At 41.7% G+C, this 22,350-nt stretch overlaps 2 protein-coding genes across 2 annotated transcripts; one reads left to right on the forward strand and one right to left on the reverse strand.

The window, feature by feature from the left end:
• The first annotated feature begins 5,466 nt into the window (after positions 1-5,466).
• LOC136480705 (disease resistance protein RGA5-like) lies at positions 5,467-5,913 on the forward strand. Its single transcript, XM_066478171.1, has one exon. The coding sequence runs from the start codon at positions 5,467-5,469 to the stop codon at positions 5,911-5,913; it is 447 nt and encodes a 148-aa protein (XP_066334268.1).
• A 12,656-nt stretch (positions 5,914-18,569) lies between these two features.
• On the reverse strand, positions 18,570-19,043 carry LOC136483214 (cytochrome P450 81Q32-like). Its single transcript, XM_066480267.1, has one exon. It carries the CDS (start codon positions 19,041-19,043, stop codon positions 18,645-18,647), a length of 399 nt encoding a protein of 132 aa, XP_066336364.1. The 3' UTR covers positions 18,570-18,644.
• Between the last annotated feature and the right edge of the window lie 3,307 nt (positions 19,044-22,350).

Consider the following 22,350-nt stretch of genomic DNA (forward strand, 5'->3'; position numbering starts at 1 on the left):
CATTAGTACCCGTATAGAAATATGAATGAAACTTCTGCTCTAATTCTGCCCATGTGCCAATGGAATGAGCTGGTAGAGACGTAAACCATGTGAAAGCTGGTCCTGTAAGAGACAAAGGAAAATATCGAATCCTCCAAGCTTCATCTGAAGCAGCTTCTCCAAGCTGCATTAAGTACCGACTGACATGCTCTATGGTACTAGTATCATCTTGACCAGAAAACTTGGTCAAATCTGTTGGAGGCTTCACCCTTGGAGGTAATGCCACTCTGTCGTACCATTCTGGATAAGGAGACTTGTATGAATAGGATTGATTCTTTGGCTTCAAGCCGAACTGATTTTGCATCATATCAGTCATCCTGTGCATCAAAACATCAATGCCTGGATCTTGATTTCCTTGTACTTGCACTCCAGAAGGCAATCCTGAAACACTTCTATACCCTGGATTTGGCACAGCATTGATAGCACTGTAATCAGTAAATTCTTGATACCCATCTCCATACATATTCTTCTGCAATCTGTTTGATGCTGGAGAAACTCTATAAGCTGAAGGTGGCACTTCTCCTGTGGTACCAAATGTCACCTGGCCATAGGTGGGATGTGATTGCTTTTCAGTGTGAGTCAATCCACCTATATTTGAAGGCGACGCTACTTCTTTTCCAACAGGCTTCTCTTGATGCTTTGGAACATTGAAAAGCGTCGGCCCACTGAGTGGTCCAACATTTTCTTCGAAATATTTATCAACCATTGGACCAAAAGTACTGATCATGATTGCTCGAAAGGTATTCAGAAAAGCTGTGTGATGGTTTGTCATGGTTTCTCCCATAGCTTTATAAACCAGGGCTGCCATCTTCTGAGCATCCTCCTCTTCAGTGTAATCAGTTTGATGCGGAAGAAGAACCCTTGGCATTGACTGCTTTTGAAACACTTTATTGCTCTTGTTTTTGGAAAAAGACATCAAGCACTTTCGTTGGTATTGCTCACATGCTTGTAGCACTAAATCCCTGTAATTATTTGGCAATTCTGTCATGCTCACATCCAGAACATGATCATTGTTGATCTCAGACGCCATCTTGAACTAACAGGTGGTCCCACCGGGCATGCCAAAAAGTGTGTTGACACAAAATGTGACGCACTGTGCCTCACACACAGTAAGCCGAAAAGCGTGGCTTCAATCGGGTTCCCGGTGCTTCGTGATCCGGAAGCGTGCCAGTCAGTTTGACCTGAAAACTAACAAGGGATAGAACAAATAAATGTCAAACCGGAACATGTCGGGTAATACCAGACAGTTCCACATATACGGCCCTGAAGCCACTTACAACGACATACAGCTATAGAGAGCTGTCTGCCAACAAGTTCATAGATCATTCAGCTAGTCGTAAGATGAATGCACGTAAAGACCTAATTGCCGAATGCATGTGCATGGGAAGACATGTTTGAACAAGTGAAATTAATTATGAGTTAATGCATAACCAAGCTCGGTAGTCCAGCCGAATTGGGGTCCATGAGGAAGGAACGTGCAAATAAAAAACAATTAAACTAATCTAAAACCTGCATCTGCCGCATGACACCTAGTTTCGTTAAAGCTTAAACGTGATTAACATGCATGAACCCGCAACACGTGACAATCTAGATTAAAATAATTCAGCCATTGTGAGCGTATGATCTATTTGCAAAGATAATATGAAAAGCAATGATCGTTGAAGCACGAATAAAACCATAAGAGAAAAAGAGAGCCGAACAATATCAATCTAGATTGGGCAGAAGTATGTTACAAATATATAAAACATTTAAAACATGCAACACTGGATAACTTAATGAATCTATTTAGATTTGCCATATCTAATAGAGCCGATAACTATCTTGCTTTCACTAAGCATATTGAGCAAACGCCTGCCGCACGGTATTTACTCATAAACAAAGCATAAGCAAAGACTTCTTGATTGTCAAGCAAAGATCCGCCGCACGATCATTGAAAACAAACAAGACTACTTGCATCACGTCTAAATCCACCGCATGATACTAAACATGATAACAAGGTTGTCGGAACTTACGGAGGTCGACGGATCGATGACTCCTCTCGAAGAACTCGACGACACGACAAAAGGACTCGAAAGTTGGCACGGGGCCGATTGTATTGATTTGGTTGTGAACCCTTATTACAATGGTCGAGGGTCAATATTTATACCCTAGACAAAACACGAGTCCTAGAGGACTATGATTTACAAAGGAACTTCTAAACAAACTTGGAAACTTACGATTCCTTATCCTAAACTTTAGATTCCTTTATTATTACAACTTTCAACTTTCCGATCGGCCTTGCCTGCCATCTTCTGTTTTCCCAAATGGAGTCACCGCCTTTTGAAGTAACCGACCGCACAAACATTTAGCCGACCGCCTATTTTGTTTGCCGAACACCCTTCTTCCCGCATGCGGGTCCACCTGTCATCCTCCAGAATCGACCAAAATCCAGTGTTAACAGCACTAAACTCATATGTGCCCAGGGATTAGTCACACATATAAGTTGACATATTATAAAAAGTATCATCACAGTGTATCTTACATCACGATTAATAATAACACATAGTCTTACACAACATAGCGGAAGATAAAATGATAACTCTCTCGTGGAACTCCATCACAGGGAAGGTCAACTAGTTGACCACAAGCCTAATAATCCTTAGGAAACTCCTCATACCCGTTGTCTTCTGTTACCCATCTGGGATTTTTATCCAAATATAGAAAGTAAACAAGCGTAAGTACTTCCCGTACTTAACAAGATAACATGCGGTTATGTAGCTCAAAAAGGATGACACAGGTTTATTGCAGTTAGCACTTTTAGTAAGTCTAGATTTTATTATCAAGTTTAATCAAGTTATGCTTAAGCTCCCATTTAATCCCACATAAGCAGATATCAGAGTCATTTGCATCATATTATCATCGTATACCATCATAAATGAACCGCAATGAGTAACCAATTATTCTGTGAGTTTTCCAGGCCACTCGTGACCGTGAGCATGGCTGTTATAACAGTTTGTAACCCCGTGCAGAGGTGGTGCACATTCACCGCGAGTCGTGATTCCCATATGCCCGGGTTAATTGCTCCGATGTCACTGCCAAGGTGAGCGGGCAGGGTACACTATGAAGCCATTTCATAGGTTTCTCTAACAAGTTAGGGCCGCTAGGTTTCCTCGACAGGCAGATGTAGGAACCCCTCTTTCCTATGGCAAATATCCATCGCGGCTATACACATAGGAACAGAGGCAGCCCTATACCCAACATGGCAAGCCCCTTTTGCGCCATAGAGGTAACCTCTAACAAGCTAGAAAAGGGTCCTATTACTGAGCTAAAGTCAGAGCCATATGACTCTCACGGTTGCACTGTCAGTCCCAGCTTTTGTCGACAGATAAGTCCTTATGGAGGGCCGAGAGCAACATGATCAAAAGTCATTTGCACCTTCGCCCTATGGATCAGTTGTTATAAATCATGTTTTACTTTTAGTTCCATAGACCCATTAACCATTGTATAGATCATGTTCAGTTAGAGCACTAGCAATCTACCCATATGCAATTAACCCATAGGAGTCAAGGAAACATGTCATCAAATAACTAGGAAGTCCTTATGGTTATCAAAGTTAGACACATGCACATGAGTGAATGATTAAAGTGAATAGGACATCAAGGTAGGCCCATGCTATACTTGCCTTGGTTCACAAACTCCTGCTGGTCCTACTGGTCGTTGAAGAACCCTTGATCTCCAACGTTCTCCTCACCGTCTGAACACGACCAACACGGCAACACACAACATTCCAGGAACATTCATGCAAAGCAAACAATCATACAGTTAGAACAGTACACCAGCAGTATAGAAAACAAGATAAAATGTTTATGAAAAGAATCTACGTCTCGCTACGATCACGTCAACGCGAAGTTCACGAAAATCAGAGCTAAAACGCTAAAGTTATGAATTAAACGGGGTTTTCCTATAGCACTTTATTTAATTAAACCTAACCATGAAATTTAAAAGTTGCAAACGTGATTAATAGTTGTACTAACACGTAGATTATGAAATTACGAAGCTAACACAATTTGAACGGGTTAATTCGGAGCTAAAACGAAGTTTTTATGAGCAAAACAAATCTAGTGGCATTTCTGTAAATACTGAAGACGTATTTTGGACTAAAACAGTGTACTTTACGTTTTCAAAATGAGAAAGCGTACTCTAGAAACTGCGCTAGGGACGGTGGGTTCAATAAAATGAAACCTGGGGGTCTCTTTAGCAAATTTACACGCGAAAGGGTATCGGCTTCTATGAGCCGTTGATCAAACGATGGTGGGCTCGGATTAGAGAGGGGAAGAGAGAGAAAGGGAGGCCGGCGGGGAACAGTGCAGCTGCGGCGGCTTAGCCCTGGCCGACGGCGAGGTGGTCACCGGCGCGCGCGGAACTCGGCCCACGGGCCACGGTTCGAAGAACCGAGGGCACCGGGAGAAGGAGGGGGAGCAGGGGACCTCAGCCAGGCCGAGAACGGGGCCGAAGGACGCGGCTGAGGCGACGGTTGCCATGGCCGGCGACGAGAGCACATGGCCGCATGCGAAACGGGCTCTAGAAGCCATGAAACGAGAAATAAATTGCACGGGGAGAGAGAGGGGAGAACGACGAAGCTCATAGCGGGGAAAAACGGGGTCAACGGCGGCTCGAAGACGGCAGACCACGCGGAGGCGGACGGCGGATCCCAGCGCGCGCTGCGGCGGTTGTTGTGGCCTCCTCGGCGCCTGGCGAACGCGAAGAAGAGAGCGGGGAGGCAGCAGGGGTGCGCGCGGGGGTTTGGCACCCTTTAAATGAGGCCGGGGAGCGGGGCGACGCGCCCACGACGCCAGGAGCGGGCGGCGGTTGCGGCATGGACCGGCGCGGGCGGTTGCGGGAGGAGAGGGACGGCGCCGATAGGTGGGGCCAGGCGATCAGCGGCTGAGGCACGGGGAAGGGAGCGGCAGCGGTTGCCTGGCCGAGCTGGGCCGGCCCAGGAAGGGAAGAGGGGAGGGCGAGCGGGCCGCGGGAAAAGAAAAAGGCCAGTTGGGCCGGAAGTGAGGAGGGGATGGAGAGAAAAGAAGAAATTCTTTTTCTTTTTATTTTTAGAGTTTTTTAAAAGTATTTTTCAAATGGATTTGAATTCTTGTTTTCAAATTTGGTCAAACCAATCATCCCAGGAATGAATATGCAGCAGCATGTATGCATCAAGAGGTTACTAACCTTATAATTGATTTTGATTCCATAAAACTATTATTTCCCTAAGTTCAATGCTCACAAAAATTGCTTAAATAAATCAATTTGGCTATTTTAGAAAATGAAAATTTTCAGGGTGTGACATTATCTATTTACGCTAATTATGTTAGAAAATGAACAAAAGAGAACAGTACAATTTTATATAAGTAACTTTTATCAACCAAATATATTAAATAGCAACTAATGCATATGCCCAACGACAAGGACAGTTTGTTGAAAGGTCTAGGTGATAAGTTGACCAGGTTATTCAAGAAGAGCGAAGAGCGCCGCCACAAGATCGCTGGTGCCATTGAGAAGATCAGGAAAAATCTCCAGGAGGTGACCGACCGGCATGGTAGATTCACCGTCGACAGCTTTGTTGCCAAGCCTGCAGCATCCACGCGAACTGTCTATCCTCGCCTTAGTGCTATGTACAGAGAAGCATCACAGATCATTGGCATCGACAAGTCAAGTGCTGATCTCATATCCATGCTGTCGCCCAATAGGAATGACGAGTCCAACCTGAAGATGAAGATTGTTTCTGTTGTTGGAACTGGTGGGCTCGGCAAAACTACTCTTGCCAAGGCAGTGTATGTTATAAAGTTCCAGAATGACGAGCCCAATATGAATGAAACTTCCAGAATGAATAAAGTTTAATTAATTACTGTAGCAGTATAGCCGGTTCCATGGTGCAATGAAACAATTTCCCTGCAGTTAACAGTACACTGCCGGCTATGTGTGGTGGAGGAAAATGGTTGGGTGGTGTTAACTGCGGGGAGCTCCAGAATTAAGTGATTAGTGTGGCAGTTTATATTATATGAAAACAAGTGCAATTAAACTATTTTAGTTTGACTTCTAGAACGAAAAAGGTATAATTCCTTTTAAAAGCTGTTGTTTTGTAGCACCCGGTTTTAAGAACAAAACCAGATACACACCATATGTGAGCCCAGGAAGTCAAATCTCACATATAGCTACAAATATGGGTAATATCAATAGACAATGCTTAAATACATATCGTATTAGTATAAGAAATATAACCTCAGAGTATAGACAGCGGAAAGACAACTCCGATCTTCAGGCAAAGACTCTAAATCCACAGGGACAACTGACTGGTTGATCACAAGCCTAACTCCTCCAGACTGGCAATCTGGTACCCATCCGGGATTTTTCCAAAGATTTAAAAAGTAAAGCAAGCGTAAGTACATGTGGTACTCAACAAATATAACATGGGGTTCATGAGGCTCAAAAGGCTGACACTGGTTAACTGCGATTTACTTTTAATGAGTCATGATTTTAGCAATTGAGTAGCAACAAGTTTATCACAAGCCCATAAACACAAGATCAGGTAAACATGAATAATGAATAGCATAAACAGTAATCATTAGTGAGCATCTTCATCATCAGTATCATCTGTGTTCATCATCTATTAACCATTAGTGATCATCTATTCCGTAAATGTTCCAAGGCCGCTCGTGACCGTGAGCACGGCTGATATACCAGTTTTACACTCTGCAGAGGTTGTACACTCTCACTATGAGTCGTGATTTACCCTTTCGCCCAAGGTGATCAGCCTCTTGACCCACTACCAAGGAAGGTCGGCAGGGTTCACTACGAAGCCTTTCAAAGGTTCGTCTAACAAGTTAGGGCCATTAGATTCACTCGGCAAACAGATGTAGAGCCCCCCTTCCCGATGGCACATTGACACGCAGCCTATACTCATGGGGACAGAGGCCGCACTATACCTGATTTATCAAGCAGTTCTTACGCCAATAAAGGTAACCACTAACAAGCTAGAAAAGGTCCTCATACTAAGCTAAAGCCAGAGCCATATAGCCCTCACAGCTGTACTATAAGTCCCGGATGATCACTTACAGCTAAGTCCTTAGGGAGAGGAATCTAGAGCACCATAAAAACCGCCCAATGCTCTAGCCCCCTTGTTCCATGTTGCTAAAAAGCATCTTTTAGTGTTTATTGCATATACCATTAGTTAAGTTACAAGATCATGGTCTTTAATTGAGCGCTAGCATCATACTACCCAATGCAATAACCCAAAGGTGTCAAGGTACAAGATATCAAATATCTAGGATATCCTTATTGGCAACAAGGTAGACACATGCAATATGAATTAAGTGAGTAAAGGTGAATAGACAACAAGGAAGATCCCATGCTATACTTGCCTTAAAATACTGATCCTTCGATAAGCTTTAATCTTCAACGTTCTTCTTCTTGATCACCACGTATATCTCACCGACTGGACGAAATCATAAAGCACCACATAAGCATCCATGCAATCATACACGAAGCAAACAATAGATCTAAATTAGAACAATACACCAAACATCAAATTAAGATGAAAAGTTTGTAAAACGAATCTACGTCTTACTACGAACACACAGACGCGAAAAGCACGCTAATCGGAGCTACGGTTAAAAAAGATACAACTACTAATAGATTTACTCATAAAACTATTAGCTTCATGTGTCTTAATGGTATAAAAACATATATAAGATATTTTATAGAGATTATAATTTAAGTTAAATTTAGATTTGATTTATAAAACTAAAGTGAAACAAATCATATTCTATTTATAAAATCCAGTTGCATAATTGTTATTTAAGATATGATTCAAACCATGAAATTCCAGTATTAGTGACATGATAACCATGAAATTCCAGTATTAGTGACATGATAAACACTGTTACTAACGCGTAGATCTTGACGCTATGACTCTAACGCAACTTGAATGGATTAAAACGGATCTAAGACGCAGAAGATATGATTTAAACAAGATTTCCTTTAATAAAATAATAGATTAAATCTAGCCACGAATTTTAAAAGTTGAAAACCTACTTAACAGTAGTATTAACATGTAGATTATGAAATTACGAACCTAATACAATTTGAACGGGTCAAATCGGAGTTAAAACGGAGAAGTTATGGCTAAAACAAAATCAGTGGCAATTCTATAAATAGTTGAAAACGTATTTTAGACCTTATCAAAACAAAATACGCTTTCAAATGGGGAAAACAAAATCTGTAAATATGTTTTGGACTGCGGGTTGATTTCAGAAAACCTTGGGGGCTCTTTTGTAAAACGACCGAAGCTGGCGTGGTTGACCCGATCGTTGTCCACGTGGTCGACGCGTGGCAGAAGGGAACTGGCCAAGGTGGTGAACCGGCCGTGGACTGGCTGAGGTGGAACTGTGGACCAAGTCCACAACTGTGCTCATGGACCGGTACGAAAGGGTATGCGGGTTCTAATCTGGACGGTACATCTAGGATCGGACGGTTGAGGATGGTTGATGAGGGAGTGCGCCACCGGAACAGGAAAGGCGAAGACGGCCGCCATGGCCAGTGACGGAGCTTGTCGGTGAGGCTCGATTTCCGTGATTCCGCCCGCCATTCTTCACGGGAAAAATACGGGGAGCTAGATATCATCCCTGCGAACTAGGACAGCGATCCATGGCCGCTAAAAGCAAGCAGAGATGGCTGGAGGCGAACTATGGCGGCGACGGTACAGCTACGACGCGGGGAGACCAAGACAACGTGAGAGAGAGAGAGAGAAAAGGGGTTAGGCATGCTCGCAACTTCAACGCGAATCTCGGGAACAAGCTTACCATGACGGAGGGCGTCCAATCGGCTCGGCGACGTCGGCTCCTCCCGACGGGATCCAGGCGGCGGCGCTGGCTAGCTCGGGGCAAGGGCAGTGCGGAATAGGGCGCGGGGTAGGTGGCTCCGCACAGGGCTCACTATTTAAGGGCCGGTATTCGTAGGGCGCAAGGCAACAGTAGCGTGGCCGCAGCGGAGTCGAGCGGCGGCGGTGGAGTCCGGTTCGGCGACGGCACGAGGAAGAAGATGGCTGCCAGGTGGGCCAACACGGTCAGCGAGAGGGAGGGGAGGAGAGGTGCGTGGCGCAACTGCTGGGCTGAGAAGCTGGGCCACGCGATGATATCAGGGTACACGGGCGCGAGTGGGCCGGTGCGGGGAAAAAAGGTTGGCCCAAGAGAAGAGGGAAGCGGCCCACAGAGGAATGCGAGGCCAAGCTGGCCTGCGGTGGCGCGCTGGCAGTAGACTGGCTTGCTGGGCCGGTGGGAGTGGGACCTGGGCTGCGCGGCTGCTCGGGCCGAAACAGAGAAGGGGGAAGAGAAATATTAAAAGTCCTTTTCTATTTTCTAAAACATATTTTCAAAACCAATTCCAATTCCAATTCCAATTCTCTTTGAAACTTTGATCAAAACTAAACATTCACAAAATAATATGCAGCGGCATGTATGCATAACCATGTTGCTAAGCCCCATGATAAATTTTAAAATAATGAAAATTATTATTTTCCTATGTTTTATGAGCACAAAATTCCAAATTAAATCATTTTAGCTCTATTTCCAAAAAAAATCAAAATTTAGGGAGTTACAATTCTACCCCCCTTAAGATGAATCTCGTCCTCGAGATTCGGAAAACGTTGACTTGGAGATAGGGATACTTCGTCTCTAGGCTCTTCTTTACTTCATTGTGTAGTTCCATCGTCCTAATAAGAATTCCGTCTTACCTCACATACCTGTGAATCTTACTCCAAGTAACTTGTCAAACTAACTCCAAGATTATGACTGGTACCTTAAACAATTCTTAGGTAACTCCAATCACTAGGCCATCTTTCCTTTTTAGTCCATAATATCAATTCTCTTTCTTAGTATATTCACCTTCCAACAAAGCCTGACGAATCTCTTGGTCAGAAGGATATTCTACTACCAACCTTCAAAACATTAATGATCCCGGTCAAGTTGCTCAAACTTGGAATACAATTCTTAGTCCTTGGTGTCACCCGAACCTTATTAGCACAACACTCCATTGCTAAGGGCATCGGCTGCGACTTTTGCTTCTCCAAGTGATAGCATTTTTCCAAGTCATAATCAATTTTATTCCAACGAGGATATCACAAGCTCAAGACCAACTTGGTGAAGATGTCCTGTAGATTCTTGTGATTCTTCTATATGTCACTTTTACTTCCAAGAAGATATTACTTCCATGCTCCATAATGAATAACTCTAGATAACATGTTAGGTAGTTTAATTCACGCTTCCTTAGTTGACAAGGTACTATATTTTTCTTCTTGCATAAGGACACATCCCATGCCTTGACAAGATGCATCCTAGTGGATATAAAGCTCTTGTCCTAATTTGGCAAAGCTAATTCTTTGGTTTTACCCCAACCTCTTCTTGGATTCCTTCAACACTTAGCTGGGGTCCCTTAATCCAAACTAACTTAAAAGCTTCTCCGATAGCTCTACCAAAATCTTGATGATCTTGGTTAAACCTCCCTTGAATCTTTAATCAAACCACATTGAGACTCTAAACTTCCTTCACATCCTTGGGTACCACCACGCTTCCGCTGCGCAAACTAGAACGTAGGATACTTCACCTTGCAAATTCTTCAACTTGGCTACCCCCCTTAAGAAAAGATAAACTAGGGGACACAAGAAGGGTAGCTTGCACCTCCTCCTAGATGAGCTAACTAGTATCAAGATGTTCTGACATCCCAATGATACTCTTGTGTATGGGCAAGAACAAGAATCTGAAATTCCTCGCGAGATGAAAAACAACAGCGCAGTAAAACAGTTGTAACTCTTATTATGTTAATCCAGTGAAGTTATAGATTATATCATTGGAAAGCTTACTAAATTCTCCGCAACTTCCTTATAGAACACTTTTCCAAATTCTGCCATTAACTTGGTCAAAACAGGGTACAACAGAAACTATTCTGGGTTCCAACAACACAGATGCATTGGCTTGTGATTTTTGTATCTCCAAAACTATAATAGCTATCAGGATGACTCTCACGCTTAGAGAAAGATATTGATGTCAACTATTGTTCAGAATTTTCTCATGATTTATGATCGTCCAAAATCAGAGATATAAGCCAAAGAATGCAAGCTGCTCTGAAAAGACAGGATAGGGGGAACAGAAGAAAACCATATCTCAGCTATTTATTTCACTAATCCTTATACCTTAGGCCTATAAACTAAATGAAATTGTGGGAACACCCAACAACATCATTGCAATCATTACAAAGATACAAAACAATCATAAGCGTAATGACAATTCAACAAGCAATAAAGGTGCACACTCAATCATTGACTTAACTTTCGATATTATCGTCCTCATTATACTAGGGATAACAATCCTAAGACTCGTCTTCAGATTACACAAGAAGGTGGTGAGAGACAATTCTAAAAGCATATCAAATCAAGGGGTAAAGATGAGAACAAAGACTTCAAAATAAGCATCAAGGAGAAGATAAATATCAAGGATAGATATATAGTAGAGAAGAAAATATCAAGATTTGTACAACAAGGATTTTATAGCAATTTCAAAACCTTAAGACGGCCAATTTCTAACTAGGCTTGTGTCCTACAGTCAGCATTGCTCTGATACCACTTTGTAGCACCCGATTTTAAGAACAAAACCAGATACACATCATATGTGAGCCTAGGAAGTCAAATCTCACATATAGCTACAAATAAGGGTAATATCAATAGACAATGCTTAAATACATAGCGTATTAGTATAAGAAATATAACCACAGAGTATAGACAGCGGAAAGACAACTCCGATCTTCAGGCAAAGACTACAAATCCAAAGGGACAATTGACTGGTTGATCACAAGCCTAACTCCTCCAGACTGGCAATCTGGTACCCATCTAGGATTTTTCCAAAGATTTAATAAGTAAAGCAAGTGTAAGTACATGTCGTACTCAACAAATATAACATGGGGTTCATGAGGCTCAAATGGCTAACACTGGTTAACTGCGATTAGCTTTTAATGAGTCATGATTTTAGCAATTGAGTAGCAACAAGTTTATCACAAGCCCATAAACACATGATCAGGTAAACATGAATAATGAATAGCATAAACAATAATCATTAGTGAGCATCTTCATCATCAGTATCATCTGTGTTCATCATCTATTAACCATTAGTGATCATCTATTCCGTAAATCTTCCAAGGCCGCTCGTGACCGTGAGCACGGCTGATATACCAGTTTTACACTCTGTAGAGGTTGTACACTTTCACTGTGAGTCGTGATTTACCCTTTCGCCCGAGGTGATCAGCCTCTTGACCCACTACCAAGGAAGGTCGGTAGGGTTCACTATGAAGCCTTTCAAAGGTTCGTCTAACAAGTTAGGGCCATTAGATTCACTCGACAAACAGATGTAGAGCCCCCCTTCCCGATGGCACATTAACACGCAGCCTATACTCATGGGGACAGAGGCCGCACTATACCCGATTCATCAAGCCATTCTTATGCCAATAAAGGTAACCACTAACAAGCTAGAAAAGGTCCTCATACTGAGCTAAAGCCAGAGCCATATAGCCCTCACAGCTGTACTGTAAGTCCCGGATGATCACTTACAGCTAAGTCCTTAGGAAGAGGAATCTAGAGCACCATAAAAATAGCCCAATGCTCTAGCCCCCATGTTCCATGTTGCTAAAAAGCATCTTTTAGTGTTTATTGCATATACCATTAGTCAAGTTACAAGATCATGGTCTTTAATTGAGCACTAGCATCATACTACCCAATGCAATAACCCAAAGGTGTCAAGGTACAAGATATCAAATATCTAGGATATCCTTATTGGCAACCAGGTTGACATATGCAATATGAATTAAGTGATTAACGGTGAATAGACAACAAGGAAGATCCCATGCTATACTTGCCTTAAAACATCGATCCTTCGGTAAGCTTTAATCTTCAACGTTCTTCTTCTTGATCACCATGTGTATCTCACCGACTGGATGAAATTATAAAGCACCACATAAGCATCCATGCAATCATACACGAAGCAAACAATAGATCTAAATTAGAATAATACACCAAACATCAAATTAAGATGAAAAGTTTGTAAAACTAATCTACGTCTTACTATGAACACACAGACGCGAAAAGCACGCTAATCGGACAATACACCACAGCCCTAGACTAAGGACGTACCGTCGGTCGGTATAGGTCGATATAGCGACGCTCCTTCGGTCGGTATAGATCTATGCCGACACTTACTTGCAGCCGCTGAAAGTGGCGTCGGTATAGCCTACGCCGACCGACAAGTTTTTAGCGACCGACAGTCTGACGCCTTAGGGGCTACATATACCGACACATAGTTTGAAGCTATAAATACTTTTAGCAACTAACAATCCAACGCGAATCATTCACATAGAGACAATATATCTGCTGCTAATAATTAGCAATACATAATGAATCCCAAATTTTCTTTTGTCAATGCACAAACATTCAGTACAATATACATTAACCATACATACAGGGACATTGATTAATATGAGAATAAAACGTTGACATTGATTCATTATATATGAGCTAGCCCAATGTATGGCCGGTCAGATTCAACATCATACAAGTATAAAATACATTAGAAGCTCACAGACATGAATTTTGTGCATGAGCAAGCCATCAACATCCCTACCTCTACCTCATGTGACCAAAAGTTATACATCCAACACTTGTGACCAAAAGCTTAGCTCACTAACACCTAAAGCCACTGCTCAAATTTCAGAAACAGTGAGCTCATAGTCATATCTCTAATAGGTTCAAAACAAACCACAGCTTCGATGAACACTTTTAACTTCACCATGAGGACAACCTAGAACGTAGTATGAACTAGCTGGTAACCCCGCGCGAGAAGGTGTGATTTGTTACACGAATAGGGAGGCAAAAAAAGCTATTCATCGATTCGCATCTTGACATCTTGTTGATCTTGAGGAGCAGGTACATGTAGTATATTTCCCAAGTATGTAACACTCATGGCCTGAAGATATAACCACCAGAGAATGTCACAGCATTGAATCCTGTTTTACTGCTGAGCGAAGCCTGCAGAATGAAAAACAGCAGTGCATGAAATTAATACGTAAGGTTGAACGAAGTGAAGCTTGAGGAAAAGGGAAAAGGTATGGAAGAGCAGGTAATAAGCCCATTGACTGAAAGCAAAATCATTTGTAGAAGAGGAGATTCACCTAAAAGAGCAATGCTCACAGCAGCAAAATTGCAATGTACATCTGTGCAAGTGCAGAAGCAAAGGTGTCTTTTTTTGTGCAACTGCAGCGAACAAAAAGCAGTCACTATGTTAATTGATACTTTGCCTCCGATGCATATATGACCTCTTAACATCGTATAAGCACTAAACTGGTATGGAGATGACACAAAATCTTACTATATGACGATATGCTTGTAAATGAGACTGCTACAAAGAAACCTGCATTCTGCAACTCTCTGAGAATGACCATACACTAGGAAAAGGAAACAGAGAACCCAAGCACCAACATGCACAGCCAAATCTCATTCTCCTAGAACCGAAATCATTTTGGATGTGCAAATGCAAGTAGGTAGCCATCCAGATTTTTCAATACAACCCTAAGGCATTTCATCAAGTAATTTGTGACTATAAAATCTAATATGAACAACCATTGTGAGCGTAGACCATACTACATCTTTCTTGTCTCCTAGTTATCTTAGCACTAACCAAATTCACTACTAAGAACATGCAGCAGTTGCAGACATCTTGCCGTAAATTTTAGCAGTAACCAAATTCACTCTTCAGAACATGCAGTGGTAATTTTAGCAGTAAGCAAGCACATGTGATGATCTGAAAGGCAGTATTGAAAGGTGGACTATGGATGACACTATTAGCACGGAAACAATGTATTTACCATAGTGTCGGAGTCCTCACACCGGAGAAAGAAACAATCATGGCATTATGTGTAAGAACATGTTAAGATTAAAGATTAGTTTGCCCATATAACCTTGCAAGTGTAATCTGAAGTTGGGTTGTAGTATCAAACAATTGCATGAGTAACGATATGAGATAATCAACCCTGTCATCTGGCATGAAGCAGGTAAGTTCTCATCTTGAAGAAACTAAACGATTTTGACATTTTGTTTGCTTGACCAGAGGGTGAAATAACAGGATATGCTAGTAACATAAAACCACTATAGCAACAATTAAGTAGTAGCTAAAAATAGAAATGTCCAGATCTGTGATCTGGTTATTGTTCCTTCATTGGTCCCCTCTGTTATCAACTTTAGAAAGCAACTATCTTAAAGGTGACATGACATCCCAGAGGCCAAGCAGAAAGAGACTACCAAGGCAACAAAACAACGAAAAGGAAAACAATATAACTATATAACTAAAAGGAAAAATAACTACAACACTGATGACTGCCAATTTTGAGCATAGATATAAGAAAGGAAAAAATGAGCATCCAGTGCAAGCATCAATGGAGCAACCTTTGCAACGATAGAAAAATTCTTGTGAGGCTACCTCAAGTGTTAATCCTAGCTTCGTACAGAATCTACAGAAGCTGATCTTGTATTAAACTCAAGAAGCATTCAACATTCACTAAAAAGTATCTCTTTTTATGAGAGCCATATGGTAGCATCATTAGAAAAAAAAAGAAGACATAATCTATTTCAGCCATCAAAATGCTTGGAAATTCAGGAACGTGAACCTACATGTTTCAAGAGAATAAATTTAGATGTTTGGGAAGGTAGGCCTGAAAATGGGCAACGTAAGCAGAGTATGAAACAGAACTAAATTATTTAGCAAACAAACCTATAATTGATGGACAAACTACCTATTGTTATTAGCTACCAAATGTGTTTGGTACAATTTAAACAAACCACAGTTGTATTGACCCAAATGCAGTAATCTGCCAGCTGCTGGAAAGCTCTATCACTAATGAAAGAAAAATCGGTATTACATGATACAGTAAATAGCCAAAAAAAGTTTGGACCTATAAGGTTCTGCTTTTGGTGCATGTTTTGGAGAGCTGTCTCCGCTGACATGGCCAGGTTCACTTGCAGGTGCCTCCGAGCCCAAACAAGCAGTCACATATTCCAGCCAAGCTTCCCCTTGTCCATGTCTCTTTTTTTTTGTGGTTCTACGCATCCACCTCCAACCAATATCACACACAAAAATTAGAATTCCCAGTAGCAAGAACCTAACCATAGAGGAGCGGACTAGAAGCTGGAGATGATTGCCTTCCCTGTTATGGTTTCCTTAGAGCGGACAACAGCTGCACAGCAGACGAATGCGAGCCGTGATGAGCCTATGCCTTTGGAGATGGGTGAATGATGACCATGTGAACTTGGAGTGTCCCAAAAACCAACTAGGAAGCCCATGCAACAACGAGGATGTCCGGGCATCGTGCCCAGCGTCCCTAAGCTTTGGCATGGCTCCAACTTCACAAACATTCTTCAAGTACTTCTCATCTGCACCATCTTGACTATGCATAACGGAATGTGTATGTGGAGGGGCTTTCTCGATCCCACAGAGAGAACCCGGCCATAGGCATATGGATGAGTTATATCTTGCATATGGATGAGCCAGGGAGGGGGGACTCATCTGTGGCCTTGGAAGCGTCCAGAAACCACTTTAATAAATAGAAGGAATGGTGGTAAGTGGCAGCAGCGGTGGAAAATCAAAAGGGTGGTTGGTGGCCGGTCGATCCAATGGACGGGAAGAATACTGGTGGGTCAAACAAAAACCAATAGTGATATGAAAATTGTTTCTGGTTGGTGGTGGTTTGACCCAATAGGGATATATCACTGCCAGATTCAATCAGCAGCTGACAGTGATATGGTAGTTATCACTGGCGGATCGTAGCTTGAACAGGTGGTTTTTTTTAGTGGGTCTAGAAAATTGACGGGAAGCTAATCACCTGGCAGCGAGCCACCTATCGCTGCCAGCTAAAACCACCACCAGGCAGTGATTAGCAGTCATTGCCGGCTTCAGCACAACCGACAATGATGTTTTGGTAGTGATTGCGTGTCCGGTGTATTGGCTATGTCCTCTTAACATTTCTTTGTCCGATCCAACAAAAATTAAGGAATCGTGTGTTATTATCAGGCAACTATTAAAATGTTGTTGATTAAGCCGTATCAAGATTACTTGGCACTCCATGATACCACCTATAAGACAACACCATTATACTTGCCCTTAAGAAAATACATAGCGCAGAACAGGCAACTCTAAGAACAAATTTCTTGAAATTACCATATTTCTATACAATGTCCATAAACCGAGAAAATGGAGAGGAATGAAAAATATGAAAAAATGGAAGAAAATAAGTAACAGGAAAGAAATAATTCGGTCAGGATTATATATGTCGAAAAAATACTCCCACCGTATTTTTTTACACGTCGTATTAGCTTTGTCATTTGTTAAAATTTCTATCCTTTGATTATCAAATGCAAACAAAAACATTGTATAGACTAGCGATAAAGCTAATATGACATCCAATAAATCCGAAGGAGTAGTAGTGGAAAACGTACAAAAGTGAGATGAGGATGAGTCAGTGAATCACTAGACTCCGCACGGCTGATGGGAAAGGAATTAGAAAGAGGTGATGGGATAGGGATGGAGGCGACGCCGGCGTGATAGTAGCCGGTGGTGCACCGCACACGGCAAGGAGTAGAGTGGTCCAGTTGAAGCTGCTTGCTGCCCAGGTTTGTCAGAGGCCGAATTACGTGTCCTAATCTCGCAGGGTCCACAATGCATCCACTGCGTCCTCATCAGATTATTTGTCTTAATTCAATCATTAATTATCTTCATCAGGTTAGAAAATATCAATGGCTGCAAGTTGCAGCCTATTAGCCACTCCACAGGTGGTTCGTGACTTGTATCAGTGGCAAGTCGTTTCCTTGCATGGACCATCCAGTCCAGAAGAAAACGGTAGCCATCACGTTGCGTAGCTAAAGCCTACTCATCCTCTAAAGCGAACTAGTCGGATGGATTCCAACCTCATTTCATGGAATCAAATCGGGGTAGCACGTGTTACCACATTTTGATTCAAAGTTTGACCAAGTGTATCAACATTGACCACATAAAAAAAGTAACGGTAAATTCCATTTTTCAACCTTTAATTTGCACGCTAGTCTGATTTTTCCTTGAACTTCAAGATCGGATAACGAACACCCTCTCTGTTGAAACTAGACAAAAAAAAAATTGACGAAACTGGAAAACTAGACAAATTTTGACCTTTGATTGATGCTCAAGCTGGTTTGATCTGGAAAATACATAATTAAATTATTCTAGATCAGGAAAATATGAAACTAGTACCAGTTTTTCTTCTGAAAACGTTATCTATATCTACTTGTTTCTGCTTTAAATTTATTTGATCATCTTTTTAAAATAAATAATGTGGTGCCACTAGGAGGCTGAACAATGTACTTTCCCCCATAAAATATTATTGTTTGTATACAAACATGGTCAAACTTAAAGATAGTTTGGCTTAACAACAATCTGAGGAGTAAAGAGCCACAGAAGATATATAATACGTAATTTATCATTTCTAGTAACCACTAATTGCTACTATTCACGACATCATGTTGAGGCAGACAGCATGCTCTTCACAAACTCACGAGGCCTGCAGACAGCAGCCAACGGTGTCGCCATGGGCATGGACAGCCCACCACCTTCTGTCATGTCAATCGTTCTGCCTTCCCCAACATCCCACTCGAAGCAGTGCACAAGCGCCGCCACCGTGGAGCTAACAAGGCGCATCGCCATGGCCTCAGCGGGGCACCGCCTCCGGCCCAGCCCGAATGGCAGCATGGGAATGGCGGTCGCCGCCGTCACCTTGCCACCATCGTCCAAGAACCGCTCCGGCCTGAACTCGTCTGGCGCGTCCCAGGCCGCGGGGTCCCGCTGGATCGCCCAGGCGTTCACGAGGATCATGGTGCCCCGCCGGACGTGGAACCCGCCGACGGTGCAGTCCTCCATGACTCGGTACTCCATCACAATCTTCTGCTTACACTTGCCGCAGATAATGAGAGGGAGTTCTGGCCTCAGTCGTTTCGCAACTGAATGAGAGGCCGAGGATCCAGTACCAGTTGTCATCTACTTTCTATACTTATTTTTGCAAACTAGTGTAAATTTCACATTTTCTAAAATAATATATTTAAACAAAACTAAAATTATTTATTTATCTAACTAAACCATAAAATATGTACTATGTATAATAGTAAAATACCAAACTATCAAGTGATTTTACTATTGTAAATCATCATGTGATTTTGAGCTAAAAATGACATAGAAATCACATAGCTCAAAAACATGTTTCAATAAATAACCATCCGTACTAGTTGACCTTGCTTACGTGATCATCTCGGCGAGCATTTCTCCACCGGACGGCACCGTACTTGGCCAAGGAAGAGCTCCGATTCTACGAGGAAGGGAACACGGTCTTCCACGACCGTTGCCGCTCTCCCTCGTAGAATCAAAGCTCCTCCTTGACATCCGTTACCGCTCGGCAGAGAACATGCTCGCCGAGATGAACACGGTCCACAAGTTCAACTAGTATGGATTTTCTATAATTTTCTAACTATTTTCTAAATTTTTCATTTCATGGAAAATTTAATTCTAAAAAACAAAAGGCATCATTTCATGGCGCGTGCTCCAGCGAGGACGAGCGAGGCATGATTTTGATGAACTAATTTAACTTTTGTTTATCCAAACATATATGCAAATCATCATGTGATTTTGAGCTAAAAATGACATAAAATCATAATAAAGTCCAACATATAAAGTTACACATGCATCTACATCGCAAAATGAGATAAGCTACTGATAAAACATAAGAGGATTAAGTTTGTTACCTCCAAAATCGAAGAGCAACACCAATGGAGGGGGAGAGAGCAAGAACAACAGCAAACTGAAGAACAGAGGCAGTGAGTTTGAATGGAATGGCTCGGGCTCGGAGAGGAAGAAATGAGCTGGTCTATAGGCCGGGATAATTAGTCCCGGCTAGGGGTCCAAACCGGGACTAAAGATTAATCTTTATTTCCGGGGCATCACCCAAACCGGGACTAAAAGCTTTAGTCCCGGCTGGTATTACCAACCGGGTCTAAAGGTTTACCTTTAGTCCCGGTTGGTAATACCAGCGGGACTAAAGATCCCTGCCCCGCGGACGACCGTTGGGCAGGAACCTTTAGTCCCGGGGGCAAAAAATGCCGAGGCTAATGCCAAATTAGGACATCGTTCTAAAGTCTGTTCTCTAGTAGTGTCTGGCTAGCCAGTGATTGGTTGATAAGCCTGCTGGGCTCCTCTACGTCGCTCATACGAAAAAGAAGTGTGATGCTTAATAATATTTTTTACTTAAATAATCCTCTGAATCAATAGCAATGTGTCTATAATTTTTCTAAGACTTTGTATAATTTTATCCTTTCTCAAGCATGACTCATCTCTATTTAGTAATAGTAAGATAAGGTATTTAAAAAACTATTTTTACAAGATATTTAAACTAAATATGTATTGTAGACACACAAAGGTTGAAACAAAAGTGTCCGGAGCTCACCCTAACTCCATCTAAAGGGTGCGCGCAAGCGTACCCAATGGGTATAGCCCTCGAGCCCCCGAGCGATCCATGGGATTGGTTGGGGGGTCCATTGGTCGACTTCCTCTTTCCCCGGGACTTAACATACCCCTATATTCGACTCTCGTCACCGCCCCTCTCTTGCACTACCGGACTCAGTGAATTTGCCGAGTGCCAGGGGCACTCGGCAAAGCCCAATTTACACTCGGCAAAGGCTTTGCCGAGTGCTGCACTCGGCAAAGAGCACTTGGCAAAAAAAGAGTCGGCAAAGACGTCTTTGCCGAGTGTCTTTTGTCGGGCACTCGGCAAAGCCTTTGCCGAGTGCCGACACTCGGCAAAGTTGGAACCGAAAAAAAAGCCGAAAAAATGGGAATTTTTACCCAAAAAAATGAATTTTTTTTTTAATTGGTGGAGGCCCCCACCGGTCAGCGCCCATCCATCTCCGGCTTTTTTGCGTAAATTTCACGACTACGCGGCCGACGGGATTCGAACCCAAGACCTCCCGCTGCGCACAAACCTCCTCTACCACTACACCACACTGTCACTTGTGTCTAGATTCCGTTTTAGTTCCCAATATATTATACTAAACCGAGTGTAAATTGCTTATTTGGGACCCTAAATGAATTCAAATCAAAAAGTGGTCAACTACAAAGTTTCATAACTTTTTGAGATCTACAATTTTCATTTAGTAAGTTTTTCCATCCGAGGTCGTTTGAAAAATTTGAATTTTAAATTTGAGAGATTCAAACGTAGTTTTGCATGATAAGATGATTTCAAATCAAAAAGTTGTCAACTACATAGTTTCATAACTTTTGGAGATCTACAATTTTCATTTAGGAAGTTTTTTCATCCGAGGTAGTTTGAAAAATTCAAATTTTAAAATTTTCAAATTCAAACGTCGTTTTTGCATGAAAAATGATTTCAAATCAAAATGTTGCCAACTACAAAATTTCATAACTTCTCAAGATCTACAAAGTTTATTTTGGTCATTTGTTCATCCGACATAGTGGTAGTAACATTGTTCACAAATCATATATATCTCTCTTCTATTTTCATGAAATTAATATGAGAGATGTATATTTTATGAACAACGTTATTGTCGCTTTGTCAAATGAAGAAATGACCAAAATAAACTTTGTAGATCTTGAGAAGTTATACAACTTTGTAGTTGAAAAGTTTTTCATTTGAATTCATTTAGGGCCTCAAAAATTGATTCGAAAAACTGATTTGCCGAGGGCCAAAAAAATGCACACGGCAAAATACCTCTTTGCCGAGTGCCAAAATATAGGCACTCGGCAAAATACGGCTTTGCCGAGTGCTAGAAAAAAGGCACTCGGCAAACTGAGAGTAAATTGCTTGTTTGAGGCCCTAAATGAATTCAAATAAAAAAGTGGTCAACTACAAAGTTTCATAACTTTTTGAGATCTACAATTTTCATTTAGTAAGTTTTTCCATCCGAGGTCGTTTGAAAAATTTGAATTTTAAATTTGAGAGATTCAAACATAGTTTTGCATGATAAGATGATTTCAAATCAAAAAGTTGTCAACTACATAGTTTCATAACTTTTGGAGATCTACAATTTTCATTTAGGAAGTTTTTTCATCCGAGGTCGTTTGAAAAATTCAAATTTTAAAATTTTCAAATTCAAACGTCGTTTTTGCATGACAAGATGATTTCAAATCAAAATGTTGCCAACTACAAAATTTCATAACTTAT

This window comes from Miscanthus floridulus, chromosome 9, assembly GCF_019320115.1.
Source record: "Miscanthus floridulus cultivar M001 chromosome 9, ASM1932011v1, whole genome shotgun sequence".
NCBI classification, from domain to species: domain Eukaryota; kingdom Viridiplantae; phylum Streptophyta; class Magnoliopsida; order Poales; family Poaceae; genus Miscanthus; species Miscanthus floridulus.

Bases quoted from the DNA above. Each gene is read 5' to 3' on its own strand.
- LOC136480705 (XM_066478171.1), top strand. From the start codon at position 5,467: ATGCCCAACGACAAGGACAGTTTGTTGAAAGGTCTAGGTGATAAGTTG.
- LOC136483214 (XM_066480267.1), bottom strand. From the start codon at position 19,043: ATGGAGGACTGCACCGTCGGCGGGTTCCACGTCCGGCGGGGCACCATG.